A 20144-nucleotide genomic window follows, 5' to 3' on the forward strand; every position below is an offset into this window, starting at 1 on the left:
ACAAAAATACATTGTATTTGTAATGCATGTTATCTGAGAATAGCTATTCACATAATTGTGTTTGTGCATCCTATTATAATATAAAAATATATACGTATAAAAATATTTTTGGGTATTGTAATGTGACTCATTTGTATAGCAATACCATAGTGCTCATAATTAAAGCACAAAATACTGGTGAAAAAAGTATTTTTAATATATGTGTCAAAATATAAAAGCTGAAACATTTTTTTAAATGAATAGTATGTATGTTGCATACATTCATAAAATGTATAAGTTTTGAAATGTGTGGTTGATAATGTAAATTTGTATAACCTTTGCATTACTAATAAACAAAATAAATTGTGTGCTTGCTTCATTACATGAATTATTAATTTTTGTAACAATAAATCTTGGGATTCTACACCATTAAAGTGACATTAAATTGCCACAACATTCCATAAATTTTACAAATAGAATGATATATGCAAATTGAAGAATGAATTAGTAGCTCATCAGTAAGTGTTGACATTAAAAAATAGTTTGAGTTCTACAGCTTGTGCCTGAGACACAAGGTATTTGATTTGTTCAGAATTTAAGAAATTTGATCACATCACATACATCCTGGTTAGCCTCTCAGAGTTGGTTTGTTCAAATCAGGAAAGCTGTTAACCACTTTATGATCAAGGATGTAATATTGCGGCCAAATGCCAGTGGAATAAATTCAAAAAAGTTCTGTGATTTTTTTCCCTCTCATCATGAAATTGGAACCCTATGAAAGAAAGTTCTTTTTACCTGTTTATTTCTGAACTCCTATTAATGATTTTCCCCCACGTATAATGTATCCTTTTTAATATATACATAAAAGAGCGAAAGAAATCTACTTTGTATCTACTCTTCTATTATACTGTTTACCTTTATGTTTTTTCCTTCCTTTTCGTAACGTACAGTTAGGTTAGGATACCATATTTATCAACAATTCGTCAAACAGATCATTCAAATTTCTTGCCAATAGTTTGTATTCCTTTCTTGTACAGCCTTGAAATAATGTTCCTCTCCTTTAATTAGCAACTTTTCATGGAAGATTTTTTGTCCAAAAAAGTTGATAAATTAGTTATGGCAAAATATTTTGTTTTGGGGACATATTAAGAAACAATACTCAAGTGAGTGGAGCAATGCATTGTTTTTAAGAATTTATCGTTATAGATTAAAACTATGAAAAATAAATTGGAACCAGAGATTAATATTGTCGCAGAGGATACAGTTATATAGGATTTTCACTGCATAACACAGAACCTTTAGAAATAAGCTTGCATCAGTGTTTTGAAAATTCGGTTAAACACCAATCACATATTCTTTCATCTTTTTATAATTAATTGTCTTAGGTTAATTCTGAACTCTGGGAAATGTGCATTAAATTTCTGCTGTGCTTGGCTTATGCTCCTTACTTATACGTAATTTTATGTCTTATTATACTAGGATCAAATTTTGACAAGTGTGGCCAGAAAAATAAATTATATATTACACAACCCATTAAACATCTACACTAACCTTTCTGAACTCAAGGACCAGTAAAATATCTAACAGACCACCAATTTAAAGTACTGATCTTTTATTTCAACCTATGTGCACATTTGATCAGAATTAAGTTTATAATCATGTCCCTTACAGACCATGCATATACAATCTTGCACAATAGCATGTTATGTTCCACCAAATGCCAATTTGTTAAAAATTCCTCAGAGGAATGTTTATGAGGTGCATGAACGATTGGTTAAGTAGTAGCCCATAGGTTGACAGGCTCTTCTGTATGTTAATCGTGTATAGTAATTTTTCTTAATTTTCACCAAAATAATCAGTTCTAATTAGTTTTTATGCTTTAATTTCATCTTGTGCTAGATATACATCAACACTATTATGCACATTAATTGATTTTTTTCATTTCAAGCAACTCTGCTATTTTATATGCATAGAAATAAGTATTTTTCCGTATAATTATAACCACTTTGTACATTGCCCAGACATTGGAAGGAACATATGCATCAACTCTTATAAACTCAAATAGTAGCTCAAACAATCTTTTACTTTAAGCATAGGTGCCTGAATCAAGGGGAGCTAACCCCATTCCATTAATAATTAATGAATATGAAATGAAGACTAAAAGTGGTAAACAATGTAAGTGCCAAAAAACCTCAGTTTTTCATAATAAAGGGTCAAATGAGCAAAACATTATAATATAGTAAACGTGAAAAGTGTCTGATAGTCCTATAAGTGGTTGAGAGGAGAGTGTAAATGGGTTGCTAGAGTGAAAGTTATGTGCAAAAACAGTTTTTTGCAATTTCCAAATATTTTTGCTTTTTACGTTTGTCACTTTTAGTCTTCAATTCATGCAAGGTTGCAATGCACCCTCTAATTTGCACGTCCTTCAATACTGTTTTTATATGGGATGTCTGACAACCCTAGGCTCCTTATAACGCTTTCTTGGTATCAGTACTTGGCTCAAAGCTTTTTAACCTAGATAGTATGCAAAAAAAACTCTCTCTCTCTTGTAACATTTCTTTTTATTAGTGTCTTGATAGAAAGTTTTATTAAGCTTTGAATCTAACACATTAAAATTATTTTTTATGGGAGTGATGGAGTTACATTGGAAGATTTCCAACATCCCTCTGAGATAGGATTTACAAAAAATGTATTTGTTCTGTCAGAATTTTTCCTCATTAACCCATCAACTGCCTGATTATCATATTTGCACCACATTATATAAAAAACATTCAAATATATTTGACAAGTTAACAGAAGTGCAGCAACTTTCCACAGTGAATAATATTTTCTATGTAATCAATGTTTTCTTATTTTCTACAGGAAAGTTCATTAAAAAAACTGTTTGCTAAATGTTCAGAACCACTAATATTTTAAATTGTTGACAGATGTTCATAGCAAATGCATTGTGTTTACAAAGCAAAAAATAATATATCTGCCACATCAGCGTAAGTGCTGTAATCCCATAAAATCGTGTTTTAAAAAAGCTAAACATAAGCTAAGCACATGGGCATAGAAATACTGCAGTTAAAAATTTTACTACTCCCACAGGAACAAGAAAAGAAATTTCATCTCACTATACTCATTTTGTGTATAACTTAGGAGTGTTTATTAGCCAGTGCTTCCATCACCAAGTGTTCACTAACTTATGCTCGCTTTGATTATTTTTGTCATATGGCAGTGTTCAAAGAATGCAGTTTTTCAAGTCACAATTAGACAATGTGAGAGTAGCATATTACATTGATCACTAATACACAATGGAAACAATGCACTTAATTAATTGTAAGATAAGATTATAAGTGATAATTCTTCGATAAAAAATAAATCAATTAGTAAGTTTATGATCATTGAAAGACAAAAATTACATGCAAAATAACAAAGGTATTACATAAAAAAGATTTTTGAGTTTTTGCAAACACTATGATGAGAGGATGGAAATATATATATAGATGATCAGCAATCACACACACAAATCCGTAAAGAAATGTGAGTTCATCTTCCATAAGGATGCATACTACTAGCAGATTTTATATTGGTCTTTATTGAACTCGGAACTTTACCACCTGAAGCTGTAAAAAGTATAAAAAATTTAGCATAAATAATTAACAAACAATTTTTCTGTCAACTTCATGCCTCATTCAATTTTTCCTATTACAAATATTAAAAGCAGATATACTAAGTATTTCTCTCTTGGCTAATGAATACAGATTCAGCTAAGGAATGTTTCAGTTGACATGGCTGCACATGCTCACTAAACACAGCACCATTGTAGTCTGAATTTTCGCACAATCATAATTAGGATTACTGTCTCTTTCAAGATTATATTGCCCTTACAATCGCTTTCCACACACACCTCTATCTTCCAGAACGATTTTGAATCATTTTATGCAAAATAAATGATTGGGCATAGCATTTTAAAAAGTCTATACTCAGATATTTTCAGCCCATGTTTTTTCATTGAAAGACTGCTAGCATGGAAATGAACAAATGGTCTGGACATTCTAAGAAATCATCTACATAAGTATGAGATACAGAAATGAACTAATCACATCACATAAGATGACAGCTGAAAACCCAAATGGGTTGTTTATATTGTGTGAAATAAAAAAAATTATCAGTAGCTCATCTTATTTTAAATTCTTTTTAATCCAATTTTAAAGCTGTTCATTTTAGCCTTCTTTAAGTTTTGTCTTTTTTTAGTGTCTCTTAATGTTTTATAAAACTTATCTTAAAATTTTAGGAAGTACCTTAATGAATTAAACAATTATCCATGGGAAATCAGATTTTGGTTAATGAATATCATTCTGAAATGAACCATGTTCATTACCAAAAGAATAACAGTATTGATATTAAAAAAAACTACAGTTTTCATTATTTCTAAAATTAATTGAGAAAGTAAAACCATGTTCCCAAATAGTCTTTTCCTTAGAAAAACTGAGGAAGATAGCTGGTGCATGCATGAAAATGTGGCACCCACAATAGATATGAAAGCTGAACTAATCCAGCCAATAAATATATTCCCACAGAAGAAAGTGAAGGTGTGTCCCTCAGTTTTTTATTTCTAAACTTAGAGACCTCCCTAAAAAAGGCAAGACACAAAATTCATTTTAAATTCATTTTTTGCACACGAATCACGAGCTGCCATCTGATTTTCAAACTACTGGTGACATATCAGGCTTCCACGATCATTGTAAGTATTATGGTCAAAATATTTAAGACCAAACTGACCATAGTGAATGGTTAAATGAAAGTTTTGCCCAGCACGAGAGTTACAGGCATCTTTAGAAGTCTGTGGTTAACTCAAACTACCCTTTGATTCTGAGGTATTATATTCACCTGGCCTAGAAGGCTGTTGAGGCGGTGGCTGCTGATTGGTAGGCTGGCCTTTAGGTGATCCCAGTTGAGGTCTCAGTCCTTTTCCAAGACATATGGCTGCTATCAATGCACCCGTGTCAGCAGATGATGTTGTCTGTGCCGCAGTGGCTCTCTGACCTACAGGCAAAGAAATGGAACATTTAGTTTGCAGGAATGAAATTGTGTTAAAAGCAAAAAAAAGTTCATACCAGGGGTGCACAACCTTTTCTTGTCTGTGGGCTGGATCTAAAATACTAGGGGAGAGGAGCATTCTAGTCATGGATAGAATTGTGATTTTTATGTATACCTTTTATGGGCTGAATGCATGTCCCCCCCCCCAACGAAGGTGAAATTGACAGCACTCCAGTCAGGGACAAATACGTTGTTTAACACATTAAATTTACTAGAGGCCATGATTGTGCAACCATGGTTTATATATTCATTAATCTTACAACCAGTAATTATCAAATACCATACCAGATTCACTTTCCCATGTATCCCTGCTGCTCTTGATCATGTCCAAGATGTTTACTACAATCTTGTTCATGGCAGTTACTTGTTTCTGAGGAGAAAAACACATGTGCTATCAATTATGCATAATTATTTCTATGTATTTAGATTAACAGTGCTTTATATTGATAATTTAATACAGTAAAACTTCTCTTCCGTGGACACTAACAGATAATAAAAAATTGTCATTGAAAGAGGACTGCACATAGGAAGGTTGTTATTGAAGAAATGAAAAAAGGTTAATTATTATTCAGCCAATAAAAGAGGGGGGTGTTACTCTTTAATGTATAAATCTGTATCAATATTGACATGTAAGGGAAAGGGGAAATGGAAATACATTTTTATCTCTCAAGTGTGGAAGATGGTAAACAAAGTCAAATATATGGTTCACCACTGCTTTATAACTTGAATTACCAAGGCCTTATTACCCTGGTTAAAAACCCCGCTTCAAATTATTAAAAAGCCATGAAACCATTGGCATTGAAAATTAGATTTTGCTTTGAAATCGCTTATATTCTTCGAGGAATATTAATTATTTCTACAAGCTTTCTTATAGCCTCAATGGTGTAATTCTATTTAATTATCTTATTTGCCAGTATATTAAATTTACCATGTATACGATGTACTTTTTTTTGCATCAACATATGAGAGATACTCTTTTCTCGGATTTATTTTTTATAAAAGTGCATTTATATACAAACTAATACGACAACTAATCACCCAATTTTAACTATTAAACTAATGAAATTCGCTTAGCACCTTGAAAAGTTGGCAGCTCCAGATAATGTATCCAGTTTTTAAGATCAATCAAGTTCTTGCAGGAAAAAAAAAATACAGTCTGTAGACATTGAATTTTAACATAAATAGCAAATGCACGAAGTCAGCTCCATCAAAGGCTGGTTCATAGTTCTACAGAACTTTTTTATTTTTTGTCAAGGTGATGGTTTCAAACTGAAAATCCGTATAATAAATATATTGGATTAGCTTAAAATAAGCAGAATATATGTTTATCATTGAAAAACATTACGTGAAGTGCGAAAACAATGATATAAAATCTAAACAATATTATAGCCTGTGATGTAAGCCAATAACTTTGATGAATTTAAAAAAGCAAGGTGCATTGCAATGGTTACTTGAAATGTCACACAGCAATTTTGCCCCAGACATTTCATACCTGGTACATTTTGTCAGCCCTGACCGTGTCAGTGATGAAATGAGTGGGGTATGAGTGAACAAGTGATTGGGACATTTCACCCCTTGCATTAATTTTATGAGTAGCCTTCAAATAATGGAAATAATAATATAATTTTTTATACAGTTAAATCATGGTAAAACATTATATACGATATAACGACATCATATGGTCACTAATACATCCACTTGCTCACTCATACAGTAAGGGCAGGCGAAATGTGAGGAACGAAATTTCCGGGAGCAAAATGCACTACCGATGTGCTAGGTGCAAAATGTTGGGGGAGAAATGTTGGAGGCAAGTTTTCCGGATCCCATTGGGCAAGCAGGCTTCAACTTTATAATTTGTCCTGCAGCTTGAATACCAATGACCAAAAACTAAATAATGTCATACTCTCATATTTAAAATCATTATTTTCATTTTATTCTTATTTTGAAAGTTTCATTTGATAAAAGCTATTATTTTTACTTAATTTCTTGTTTTTTATTATAGCTATCAAGTGGAGGTTTTTGGGCAGTAGAGTAAAAACCACAGTAATTACCATGTTTTTCTTCACCATATTGAAAAAAGCTAATCAACCCTATGGTCTAAACTTGATGGTACATAACAGATTTGATATCCATACAAAGATATTTTGATAGCTAAATAATATTAAATATAAATGAAAATACATGAGCAGCTTCCACTGGCATAGTATTGGCTTTAGCAGAGAACTGCATTTCTCTTGATTCGACTTCTGGATCAGGTTTCGTACGCAAATAGTCAGGAACTACTTCATGGTTGAAAGCTGGAACTCTATTTTCAGTCAGTCTCTAAAACAGATTAAACACAATATAGTTTCTTGTTCTCAATTAAAATTATTAAAGTTATTACACATGGTTCATAACAAGGTCACTTCTTTTAATTATATGCATTGAATAATCAGCAAATTTGATTTAAAAGGATTAATAATCATGTCAGGGTATGTTGGGAATTCATTTTGATAAACATTTACCCTGAGTTTTTCAGGCTGTGGGGCCACTGTGGGTTAGAGAATTTACCGTTTCTCTTACTGAGTATCTTAAGGAGTGATCAGCCAAGCATCATCACTCCTAAATATGTATGGCACTTAAGCGAGTGAAACATTCAATAAAAACTCTAACCCACAGAAACGCCTAAAAACTTTTTAAATATTTTAGCAGTAATTGTTGAAATTATACATTTATGTGAATGTGTTATCAAAAAATGCAGTATTTACTTCCTTGATAACAACTTACAGCCAGGTCCTCGTCTCGATCAGGTGACAAAACTAGTGGAAAGAGCACACGATTTCTCAGGATAGGTGTTTTCTCATTTTTCAGAATTTTCAACATTGTGTTGACTTGACCAGACAGCATGGCAAAATTGTCAAGGACAGTGGGCCTAACACATAATAAAAAAAAATTGCAATTTTGATAGAAATCTAATAAATGTCACACTGATTTAAAAAAGAAAGTATTAATAAATAAAAATTAATAAAAAAATAGGTACTGATCAGTTATCAGAAAGACTACCAAATATTGATAATAAAAAACCAGCTACACCTTTTGTGGAAGTATTTTGACACTTACACTTCAAAAGGTTGCTGCATTGATAAGTTTGAAGAATAAGAATTCCAGACTATCATTAAAATTTCAAAAAGCGTACCAATGGTCACGGTCATTCGAATAAGCGATCAGTGCCCAAAATTGAATTGAAAGAAAAAACTACTGTAATTAAATTTTTTCAAATATGCAAATATGAAGTAGATCTGATTGAAGAAATTATGGTATATGCACTAAATATATAGCTCTGTAGAAATAACGGTTCATTAGTTTACTTCCATCAATTTTTGGATGGCCCTCAAATCAGAGTGTGATGAGCAACTGAAGTAATGTGGAGCCACAAGGAAAAAAAATCTGATTACATTCATTACCAATGAAACATTGCAATGATGAGATGGGAAAAGAAACAAAAGAAAGAGCTCTAAAATATGTATGAAGTATCTTGCCCTTGTACATGGGAAGAGGTAAAATAATCCTAGAGGCTGGTCTAGATGAAATTTCTAAATTTAGATTAACATAATAGTGGTCATAAATGAAATTAAATTATCATTCAATTCTTTCAAATAATGGCAAATAGTCGAAAGGTATGTAATAAATTTATATACAAAGGTGTTAATTGACAACACAATGCAAAGAAACAATTTTACTTGTATGTTCATTTGCCTATAAAAAAAAAGTTTCAGCTGCAGATCATTATTGACTAGTGCATTTTTTAAATCACAATAACTTTCTACATGAAAAGAATTTGCTCAGTCACCACTTTTTGTTTTAACTGATCTAGGTTCAAAAAAAATATTTGAATTGGAAAAATCACATGACTTTTTTTTTTTTCAAATCGGAACTGCAAAAAAAAATAAATAAAAAAATTGAGATATTTTATTAGACACTAAAGATGAATACCAACCAATTGAATACTTCATATTCTGTTTCAAGTTTGATTATGAATGATGTTATTGAATTTCTAAGATCTTGAGCTCGGCTGATGAGAGCATCTAAAATGGCTTCAAGTGCTTTCTCTTCTTTCTGAAATAGAAAAATAATACTACAATAATAAAAAAAAAAAGAAGCTGCATCAAGGACATGAAATCCAAGATAGTAATCACCAGTAATAAACAAAATTTCGATCATGTGTATGTCATATGTAAAATAATTATGAAAATTCTAAAATTTTGTTTGTCAGTAGGTCTATATGTATTTTTTTAAACAATTTGTCCTCTCCAAACTATCAAATGGACAGAAATGATCATAAATTTGATTAAAATGTAAAAATTGGACATTAAGTTTAAATTACTACCGAGCAGAATTAGCAGAAGGTTTGAATTGTGCACATATTTCTGAAACATTCAAACACTTTCTTAAACCTTACACTACACCACAGGTAATATAAAATATGAAACACTAAGAATAATGAGAGAATATATATCCCAAACTATATCCAATGTACTAATAATGCGAGGAAAAAGGTTGAAATGACTGATACAGCCTTTTTTGATATTGAGAAAAAAAGGTTTTGGATACAAGTTTAACTGCTTCCACATGTTGGCAAAGTTTACCTGGCATAGCTGCAAGTGGTTTTTTGTGCTGAAGTCATAGAATGATCACATACTGTCACACATTGCCTTGTTATAAACTGGTAAAGGCAAACATTGAAGATAAGGAATTACTACTCACACATGCACCTTGTAAACATTCCTCTGAGGAACTTTAATGAATTAGTGGATACAGAAAGTTTTGCATGACTCTAACATATCTATGATGAGAGTTATGTGTGTTTCGTGATCAAGAAATGCTGCCATCTGTCTTCTATATTGAATGAATTTATGTGATTTTTATGCAATGTAGGCCTATCAACGTCTGTCTACTCTTTATGGAGAGACTTTTTAGGATGAGAAATTGGGGCATGAAGTTGGAAAACAAACCACATGTGCAGACAGAAGTTGTAGAACATCCTCATTATATCATTTGTGTATTGTACAAATATCAGTGTAATGACTCGCTGAGGATCAGATGCAATAAATACTAAGAGACTTGTCTATGCATGACAATATGACAACGCTATCACAAGGCGGCACTTAGCCAGAGAAGGGGAGTGTCCAGTCCTGATATGTGAGATTGTCCTGATTATAGGTATCCAAAAGAAATAGCTTAAACTGAGAGAACCATGCACGCTTAGTTATAAAAGTGCTGCACCATCAATAAGATACCGCTCCAAGTTTTCTGTTACAGTTACGCATGGACACTTTTGACAGCTGCTTTAAGACACAGGATGGCTGCCAGTCAACATGTAAACACCTCAACAATAAGTACAATGTGTGCTTTGGCTAGCTCAATTTGAATCATTGAGAACACATTGCAAATGCTGCGTATGAACTGAACGGAATGTGGAGTCTCTCACTCTTTTTTAAATAATGCTTTATAATATATTACTAAACACGTGGGAAGAGATTGAGTGCTGCTTGGACATCTGCAGAGCCACTAAAGGTGCTCGCATTGAACTAAATTAACCTGCAAATATATATATATATATATATATATATATATTAACTTCTGGAGTTGTATGTAACTAAATGTATAACTAATCATAGGTGGTTCTCTCACTACTAGTCATTAATTTTGAATACTTCTAGATCGGGCACCATATTTATGGTACCCCCCACCTCCCAAAATTGCATTTGTTTAACCCTCCATAAGTGAACACCTCAACAAGTACAATGCATGCTTTGGCTAGCTCAATTTGAATCATTGAAGACACATTTTAAATGCTGCGTATGAACTGGCAATATTTCTGCTACAATCCCATGTTGCCCTAGATCAGGGTCATGATTAGAATTTTTGTGGGGGGGAAGGAAGTGATTTTTCCACCCCTTCACCATTTTTATTCTAAAATTAGCCCCGACCTGCCTTAGATCGTTTTAAATCTCATCAGGGGAAAGAAAGCATTCATTTAATTTATACATGGCCGAATATGGTTCTCTGAGTCATCTAATGTGGGCCGCGACCTCAAACCTAATTTTATGAAAATGAACTAAGCTTCACATTTTCAAATTAATTAAGGAATCCACCATGCAGTTAAACATCACTTTAGCAGCCCGTGGTATATCATACAGACCACTTTCAGATCACTCAAGTGTCCCGAAGCCCATTTTTCAGATTACTTAAGTGTCCCACAGCGCATTCCCAGATCATTTAAGTGATTTGCAGCATATTCACAGATCACCACAGCATAGCTCTAGAGCACTTGATTGAAGATGACTGAGTATTTTCAGATCACAGAAGGCCAGTTTATGCACGTTGTGATTTAGTAGTTAACTAAATTTTGAGTTGGCAAGTTCTCAAAAAGCGTCCACACATCAAGTGAATTTAATAAATGCTCATTTGATAATTTTTATACGAGGCCAATGGTGCATGCTCATATATCTACTTTACCGAAAAAATAAAATCCAGTTTATTTACTTCTCAACTAAATCACTTGACAATTTAACGGAGTGTAAACATCCCCTTTTAATGTCTGCATACATTGTAACGTATCTGACAACTAAAAATTTAATTAACTATTAAATCACTTTATGGGTAAAAAACAGGCCTTTAAGAGACCCTTTTCTTTCTTTCACACCGAGCAGAATTTGGCAACAACTCACCACAGGCAATTCACCACTTAGTGAGTTGTGCCGGAAGTGTGTCTGACGTAACAGTCTGAGTGCATATCTAGTGTTGTGTTTGATTTTTCTGTGCTGCCATCAGTACATTATTACATTTCAGAAGTGAAGTGTAATGATTGAATGTTTGCACCGTTTGTAGGTCTGCTGTTCCGTGTGAGAGACTTTTTGACGGGGTGATCGGCTAGCGCCTCGAAGTTGGGACCCCCAGAAAACCAACTTCAGTTGACTAACATTGTAGGCGCCGGTGGAGTACGAATCCAGGACCTCGCGATGCGAGTCCGTCACTATCACCACTCGACCATCACAGTGTTTCCTTTAGGAGACCCGCGGCACATTCCCAAATCAGTTTAATGACCCGCAGTATATTAACAGATTACATAAGTGACTCGCGATCACTGATTCAGATCAGTCCATGAAGTGCTTCCCCCCCTACACTCACCTAATTTAATCAAAAACCCTTTGTTTAACTCAACCTACACAACTTCAAAAATTAATGGAAAATATTCTACCTCCATCGATCAGTCTCTGAATACGGTTAATCTCAACGGCAATAACAAACTGCAAATTAGTACAATACAATACAATAATAATTATACAGGGCTCTCGGCTACTAGGCAAATTAGTAAATAAATAAGAATTATCAATCGAGACGGCCGTAACTGTTTCTTTCTCTAGGTTTAAAAAAAAAGTAGTTGTAAATATCGTAGATATTTGAGGAAAATTTATGTTACAATAATGAATATTTCTACGAAAAAATTGAGGATCTTAAATATTTTGAGGGATCTAGTAAAATTTGTGAAAAAAAAAAAAAAACCCAACTATTTTTCACTGAGTTTTCACCGTGACCGCGATGGCCATTTTAATACCATGCTGAATCTACGACGACGCTTGCCGTGAATGATTGACAAAATAAAAAAACTGATCGTCCAAAAAAAAAGTCGATCTTGAATTTCTCCAATTACTAAATACATCTGACGAATATCATTCCATTGTCAAGAGATGCTGAAATATTTGTGCTGAATATACATTTTTTTTTTTCCAATTTGTAGCCATGGGTGAAGAAAGAGAAGAAAGAGGTAAGGATTTTTTTTTTTGTGGAGGTCACATGTATTATACTATTATTTCTGTACGTGGCTGATCTCCTTATATTTGTTTATGTAAAACTTTAGAATGATTGAGTGAAATTTTCTTTACTTCGAAGATGTAACGCATCGAAATGGGTTCAACCAAGTGTTGATATGTTACTGAAAAGTTTTTGTGAAATTCACATATTGTTCGCAATTTTGATAGAGCCACTTCATGCCTGATTTCTCTTGATTTTGCGATAGCCGAATTGTTTTCGCGATTTCTAAAAATGTATTATACTTCTATTGAAACTAAAATTAGTGATATGGATTTACTTGCACCATTCTCACCAGCAGCTGTTGTTCAAATATTAAAAGATAACTCTCTTTATCAGTTCAACATAAACGATGTTCTCAGTCACAAATGTGATAAGTTTTGTGTATTGTTCAAGCGAGAGAGACACTATGCGATTAGATGTTTTCAACCACAAATGTGATCAGTTTTGTGTAGTATTCAAGCGAGAGAGAGACACGATGCGATTAGATGTTCTCAGTCACAAGTGTGATCAGTTTTGTGTAGTATTCAAGCGAGAGAGAGACAATGCAATTAGGTAGTCAAATACTGTAATGATGAATCGCAGCTGAAGAAAACATTTAGGCTGTTGGAAGCAGAATTCTCAAGTTATTAATAATAGTCCTTCAGAATATTCTCCAGTTATAGTAGTCCTTCCAGAGAGTATATAATAATCTCTATAAATAACTTGAGAATAGTTTTTATTAATTTCGATAAGAATATTCTCTAGTAATTTATAATAGTCCGAGAGAATATTCTGCCCCCATCTTGTCAAGAAGACAGGATTACCAAGCCCTTTCACTTGGGGGGGGTCCCCCCCCTGGCTTCTGAAAATACATTAAAAATGGTACATATATATAAATATATATATATGTACATACATCGAGTGCATGTGCTTTGCCCCCCACCCCACCCCTGGAAAAAGTCGAAATGATGGCCCTGGGGGATTACTGAAGTTTGTAGCCCACAATATTAAAGCTGGAAAGCAAGAAAATCAAACCAACATGGCTGAATTGCACAACTTTCAAAGAAATATGAGAGATACAGAATTTAAGTTTATGTACATTGAGGAAAACAGTTCCTTACTTTCTTAGAATGAAGGTGGTTATTAGCTTCTTTTACCAAAAAACTAAGAGTTGTCATTGGGGGGCTGATTATGCCAAAAATTGCTTTGCTTTAATAAATGTTTCAGGCAATTGAAAACTGATTTATATTTCATATAAACAAAATTATTAAAACAATTTTCATTATTTAAAAGAGCATAGCTGCCAGGTCTCCCAAATTTTCCGGGAATCTCCTGAATTTTAGTTTCGTCTTTTGACCTCTCGAAAAGTTCTTAAATCTCTAGAATTTTTACGAAAATCACTAATTGTCCCCAAAAATTCCTAACTTCATTTAAAAATAATCCCTAAGGAATTTCTTGTGGGGCAAAAAGTCTTTTGCCTCTTTTTTTTTTTTTTTTCTCTCTCTCACTGTCAAATGACGTCAATAGGAAAATTCCCTTTTTAAGAAAGTTTTACAAACCCTCTGATGATAACAAGAAAGTTGTTTGTCTTATCATGCAGGGAAATAGCTTAGCAGCCAATAGTCCTGGATAATAAAAAAATTGAAGATTATGGTGATGGCGCGTATGTGGTCAATACTTCTTTTGTTAGTTATGTACGTGCGATAACAAAACATGAATACCGATAAGAAAAAAAAAATTTAATCAATTTTAAAGATACTCATTCCCAGGTGAATTTCTTTTCATCAAACGTTCCGGAAAAGGGCTGACTTTTTCTTTTTGTACAAGTTCTGTTACGGACATAAACATCGGTCATGGTGGAAAGACTGACATCATCACCCATGTGAAATCAAAAAAGCATCAATCAAGTGTCACAAACAGTTAGTGTTCTTCAAAAATTGATGCTTTTTCCCCTTCATCTTCCGATGATTTTGTGGTCATTCGCACAGAATGTTTGTTCATATAGTTTCGGATTGAACACAATATATTTTTTTAGATAACCATTGAAGTGTCAGCCTCCAATTTCACTTGTTTTTTGCGTAGGGATTTTATTCCCAAGGGTTTAACTTCCATGTGTGTAAAATCCTTATTTTATTTTACTTCAATTTTTGAATAGGGATTTTATTCCCTATGCTTTAACTTTATGTCTGGAAAATCCCTTTTGTATTTATTAGGGAGTGGTTTTAGTATAAAATACGGGTGCACGCAAAAATCTCCCTAATTTTCATTTTCAAAAGTTGGCGGCTATGAACGAGAAATAAATATTCTTGATGATTCTACAATTTTTACATCCAGGAGAATATTCTCACCTCATCTCTAGTTTGGCATAGTCTTAAACTTTACATTTAAATGTGAAATTAATGGTTGCTGATTATAATGACTTGCATCATAATCAGCAACCAACCCCCTATCATGTAACTTCATAGTATTGCTGTTTATATACGCATATGTTGGTGTAATAATGCTTTATGTATTTCACCATGTATGTATGTAAGAATTGAATTTTATACTTGAATGACTTTTTCAAAATTACAGACAGAGAACGCGAAAGACGTCCCAGGCCAGAAAGGAGGAGATCACACTCAAGATCTAGAAGCCGTGAAAGACGGCGGCGCTCTCGTTCTAGAGAAAGGCGTAGAAGGTAAAATATATATTGACATGAAGTTTGAACATTAAAAACTGAATCCTTTTTAGTGCTGCTTCAAATCCAAAAGATCATAAAAGAGTTTATTTCACACATTTTTTTAAAACCAACAAAGTGTTCCGGGGTAAAATCTAATGGTGATCATCAGGGCTTGACAAATCAAGAAAATTTTCTTGAGGTCAAAGTTTTTTTTAACGGAACTATATTCTCATTCTCCAACTTGGCAATCTCACAGAGAATTTTAAGCACTAATGCAATTTTTTAGTCCCTGTGGTGACTGATCATATTTCATCAAGAACATATGGGAATGGAAATATCAAATACACAAGACATGGGTAAATTGTCACCAAAATAGTTCTTGATGGAGCCAAAATGGGTGAACCATCATTAGAAAACTTTTTGAATGAGCAAGAAATAAAGGGGGAAATTCTATTTTCATTTGAGCATTTCTGCATCAGTCATTGAGCGGTGAATCGGAATACATTTTATAAAATTAAAAATTAATATTAAGCAAAACATATTTGTTAAGATGTTAAATTATTTGTTAAAGTCATATTACTGGGTGTAGCTTATAAATCCCAGCAACTTATGTACCAGGAAATTATGGTGAGTACGGGAAATCTGGTTAATTTCTCTTCAATTGTTGAATTGCATGTAAGGGTTTTGAAATTTAAAATTTTTCATAAGATTTGTGAAAAATTGAGATTTTTGAATGCTGGTAGACACTCAAGCATCATGGAAGTTTTGTTTCTCATTTTAGCTACATTTTATTTATAGCCCTCGCAGACCTGGAGGACCGGTGTCGCCAGTAAGGTCAAAAAGGAGGAGGAAACCTTCATTGTATTGGGATATTCCAGCTCCAGGATTTGAGCATATAACCCCAATGCAGTACAAGGCTATGCAAGGTGTGTATGTATTAAATACTGGGTGGCTAAATTCCGAGTACGTGGTATACCATTGTTTGTGTCTAGTAGTATTTTTTATTTCCAGACCCATTTTGGTATGACTTGCTAGTATTACAGACAGGATGATGGGAACCAGGGTTGATAAAAAATCTAATTTTTTTAATTTAAATATTGGATTGTTTTATTTATTTTTTTTATTTTCACATTAAAATAAGAATTTATGCAGAATAACACAATCTAATTTTTATATTAACAGTTCGTGGTTTAAATATTGTGTCTTTTAAAAATAGGGGCCATTCAAGTATTACTTCAGCATCGATGGGGGGTTATTATTTGCTGGCTTTTGATGTGTGGGTGTTGAATGATACTTACATCAGCAATCCAGTTAAAGGCATATGACAGATCAACCTTTGGAGGGAGCACAAAAGGCTTTGGGGAGGGGGTGAGTCCCAATGAATTTCTTAAATAGAAATTTTGAGTTCTTAGCTTTCAAATAGCATTGAAATTGGTTATATTAACATATAAAGTATTTTATTTTATAACATACAAGTAGTTTCTTCTGACATTTTAATTTCTTCCACATAAAAAAATTTTTGATCTGGGGCATGGGCATCTGCCCCCTCCTCATGCATGTCTCTGATCCCATTATATGTTAGGAGGTAGGGGCAGAGTGAACAAAATTTTGCTAACAATGGAGGGTTGAAAATGGCTAAAAATCTGACATAATACTTAAGGGAGTTCCAGTAAGTTCCAGGAGACTGAACAATATTAAATTCTAAAGATCTGTAAGATACTTTTAAGATAAATATAAAGTCTCTTAAGTATAATGCTTTTTAAATATAGAAATTAGACCAACACTAATTTTTCGGATAATATTTAACTTGATAAATGTTAAAATAAGTGCATGTAGTCATACGTGGAACAGACATTTATTTATATGCATAGATAATTGTTATAATATCTATGCTATTTTTTGTTATGAAATTTCTGCTAATTTTATCTTTTATCAAGTCCAGGGTGGATAAAAACCATGTTTTTTTTAAAAAAATCAAATTCAATTTTTTATTTGAATCATATTTTTTAAATTCAAATTGTATATTTAATCATTTTTGATTTCAAGTTTGAAACGAGAACTTAGAGGTATTAAATAGTTTTCATTTTAACTTATTAACTATACAGTCGACACTTGTTATAATGACCTCCTTTGTTCCATGGAAAAACTGAATTAAGTCTGCCTGATTCCTTTACCCAAAAAACAAATACTTTTATCACATTTATTTAAATATTAATGTGTAAAAGAATATGAATCTTAATATCTCTAATTTACTTGTATTATATCGTAAAAGTTAAAAAAAAATTATATTATTCAAAATTGTTTGAAATATAAGTATCTGATTTAAATCTGTGATTGGGATTTAAATCAGCTTGATTTATATATCAAGTCCCCGAAGCAGAATGTTTTACAATGAGCCCTTGGCTTTTTGGAAATGTTTTGCAGTAAAAATTCCCATAATACAGTTTCTATGCTTTTCTTAAAATTTTTCCTGATTGTTCTGCAATAGCATTTATTGTTCTGACAAGTGCTGAAATCTGTGACGTTGCTCTTTGTTCTACTCAAAACCTATGTAGTGAAAAGGTGTACTGTATAATAAGAATTTACCACTCAGTGCACAAGCTCCGGCCGGGTCTTTTCAGGATTTTATCTGGCTTGTGATAAAATATTATATGGATGCCAAAAATTTAAAGCAACCCAAAATAAAAGTAATTTTTTTGATCAAACTAAAAACTGAGAAAATAACTGTCCACATAAGAAATTATGGTTGTCTTTATTAAAGTATGGATAGCTTCTCTGGATTTTTCCGGATATGATTATCATATTTATTTTTAATATAAGATATTCCATTTGTTCAGAACTGTTAAAAAAAATTCTCTGCAGCACCCAAGTTATTTTAAAAATTCATTATTTTAAAAGGATAGGATTCGAAGTATTGAATCAAAAATGTATGCAAGATTTAGATTGATTATGAACATTTGTTGATGGGTGAATTTGTGAAACTGTAATTTTGACTTCTTTTTTTTTTCATTGTATCACCTGAAAATTTGCGAGGGCCAATGGTTAGAAAGATATGACATAATAAAGCTAGAATGAAAGCTCTAGCAGAATCATAAAATGATCTACAAAATAATATGCTTTATAGAAAATGGCAGGTTGATGTTAATGAAAACTTATGTAACCATTGAAACGTGCATTTTAATTGGTTTCATTTGTATATTTTTTTAATTTGACCCTCAAGAGTAATTCAGCTTTTATACAGCCAGCCAGCAAAAAATCGTAGCCGGAATATTGTCCACAAGCCAGAAACATTGTTCATCCGTGTATTAACACTAGAACCGCGGAGTGGGTCAATTTGACCCAAATCAAACTTCGTTTTCATTTATCTCAAAAACTTAGACGCATATATTAAAAAAATTCGTGATTTTTCATGATATCATATAAATATTAATTAACGAAAATTCTATCATCTTCACATTTCGTGTTTCGGAGCTGTAAGTATTTATACCTAGAATCGCGGTTCTAGGGGTTTGGTCAATCATTTTGACCCAAAATGACCCAACGTACTATTCTATAGGAAAAAAGGGGGTGTAGAATTTTCTTGGAAGTGGTTACCATTTCTAAAAAGTATTTGTACGTGAAGATGTGAAGAATAAAGGTCTTTCAAGGTCAAGGCCAATTCATTGTCAAAGCAGATCATCTTTTTTTTCAATTTAGGAATGGCAAGTAGAGCTAAATAATTTTTTTTCTTTGTAAACATGAATTCTTAAAATTCTGACGGGACTCAAAGATTTTGGGAGAGTAAAAGTTTAACTCTAAAAAAAATGTGTAGTTGAAATTTCTGTACGCAAACGATCACAGAAAAAGAATAAAATTCTGGCTTGCACCAAATACGTTTTGCACGGATTTCCAAACCTTGGAAAGTATCAGTGTCCAACGAATCTCTCTGTTTCAGAGCGCATAGTGATGCAACTCATCAAGCCATTTGAGAACAAGGGTAGAAATGCCTCAACAGACACCTTTTTACACTACACTGAAGCTGGCTCAAATGCTAAAAGTAAAAAAAATACAAGCTTAGTAGAGACAAAATCGAAGAGTAATATTATCTGACTCTCAATAAAGATGGTGTAACTACAGTTGTATGGAACAATGATGCAGCAATGACAATTTATCAAGGAAAGAATCATATAAGTTTTTCATTACTCATACTGCTTCATCTGGCAGTCGATATTGGCAGTAGTAGCCCCAGAAAGCTTCCACACGCATAGAACAGAAGCTATTTCACACTACAATTCAACAAAGTGTAACGATCATAGTTGTAGCGATCAAATGCCCAGAAAATGTTCGGTGAAGGTGGCATCACAGACGTTTCCACAATATCCTGAATCTAACTACAAAATTTTTCAAAAGCAGTTAGTCTAAAATCTTATTGAAGAGCTGTGTACATCATACGTACTGTTCTTGCGCAGAAGAAAACGTTTGTGCGCTCTTGATGATATAACTGTTCAAGAGCGATTAAAATAATAATAGTAATATATAAAAATAAACAAGTCTTTTGTTTTATGTCAGGTAACATAAAAATGTCGAAACAAAACTTAATTTTTGC

At 32.8% G+C, this 20144-nt stretch overlaps 2 protein-coding genes across 2 annotated transcripts in view; one reads left to right on the plus strand and one right to left on the minus strand.

Annotated features, from left to right (window-relative positions):
- Window positions 1-2521: 2521 nt before the first annotated feature.
- Window positions 2522-12434, minus strand: MED8 (mediator complex subunit 8). Its single transcript, XM_089233553.1, has 7 exons — window positions 12305-12434; window positions 9041-9159; window positions 7831-7975; window positions 7246-7386; window positions 5350-5434; window positions 4855-5010; window positions 2522-3587 (listed from the first exon to the last, which is right to left on the minus strand). Exons 1-7 carry the CDS (start codon window positions 12308-12310, stop codon window positions 3511-3513), a joined length of 729 nt encoding a protein of 242 aa, XP_089089679.1. The 5' UTR covers window positions 12311-12434; the 3' UTR covers window positions 2522-3510.
- A 211-nt stretch (window positions 12435-12645) lies between these two features.
- U2af50 (U2 small nuclear riboprotein auxiliary factor 50) overlaps window positions 12646-20144 on the plus strand; it is a 40797-nt gene continuing 33298 nt past the window's right edge. The window contains exons 1-3 of the mRNA XM_089233568.1: window positions 12646-12871; window positions 15472-15577; window positions 16358-16485. Of these exons, the coding sequence (XP_089089694.1) occupies window positions 12847-12871; window positions 15472-15577; window positions 16358-16485 (259 nt within the window). The 5' untranslated portion in view covers window positions 12646-12846. The remainder of the gene's footprint in view (window positions 12872-15471; window positions 15578-16357; window positions 16486-20144) is intronic.

This window comes from Pholcus phalangioides, unplaced genomic scaffold (genome assembly GCF_987345545.1).
Source record: "Pholcus phalangioides strain wild (caught in Gottingen) unplaced genomic scaffold, Ppha-v1.0 ptg000001l_1, whole genome shotgun sequence".
Lineage (NCBI taxonomy): Eukaryota > Metazoa > Arthropoda > Arachnida > Araneae > Pholcidae > Pholcus > Pholcus phalangioides.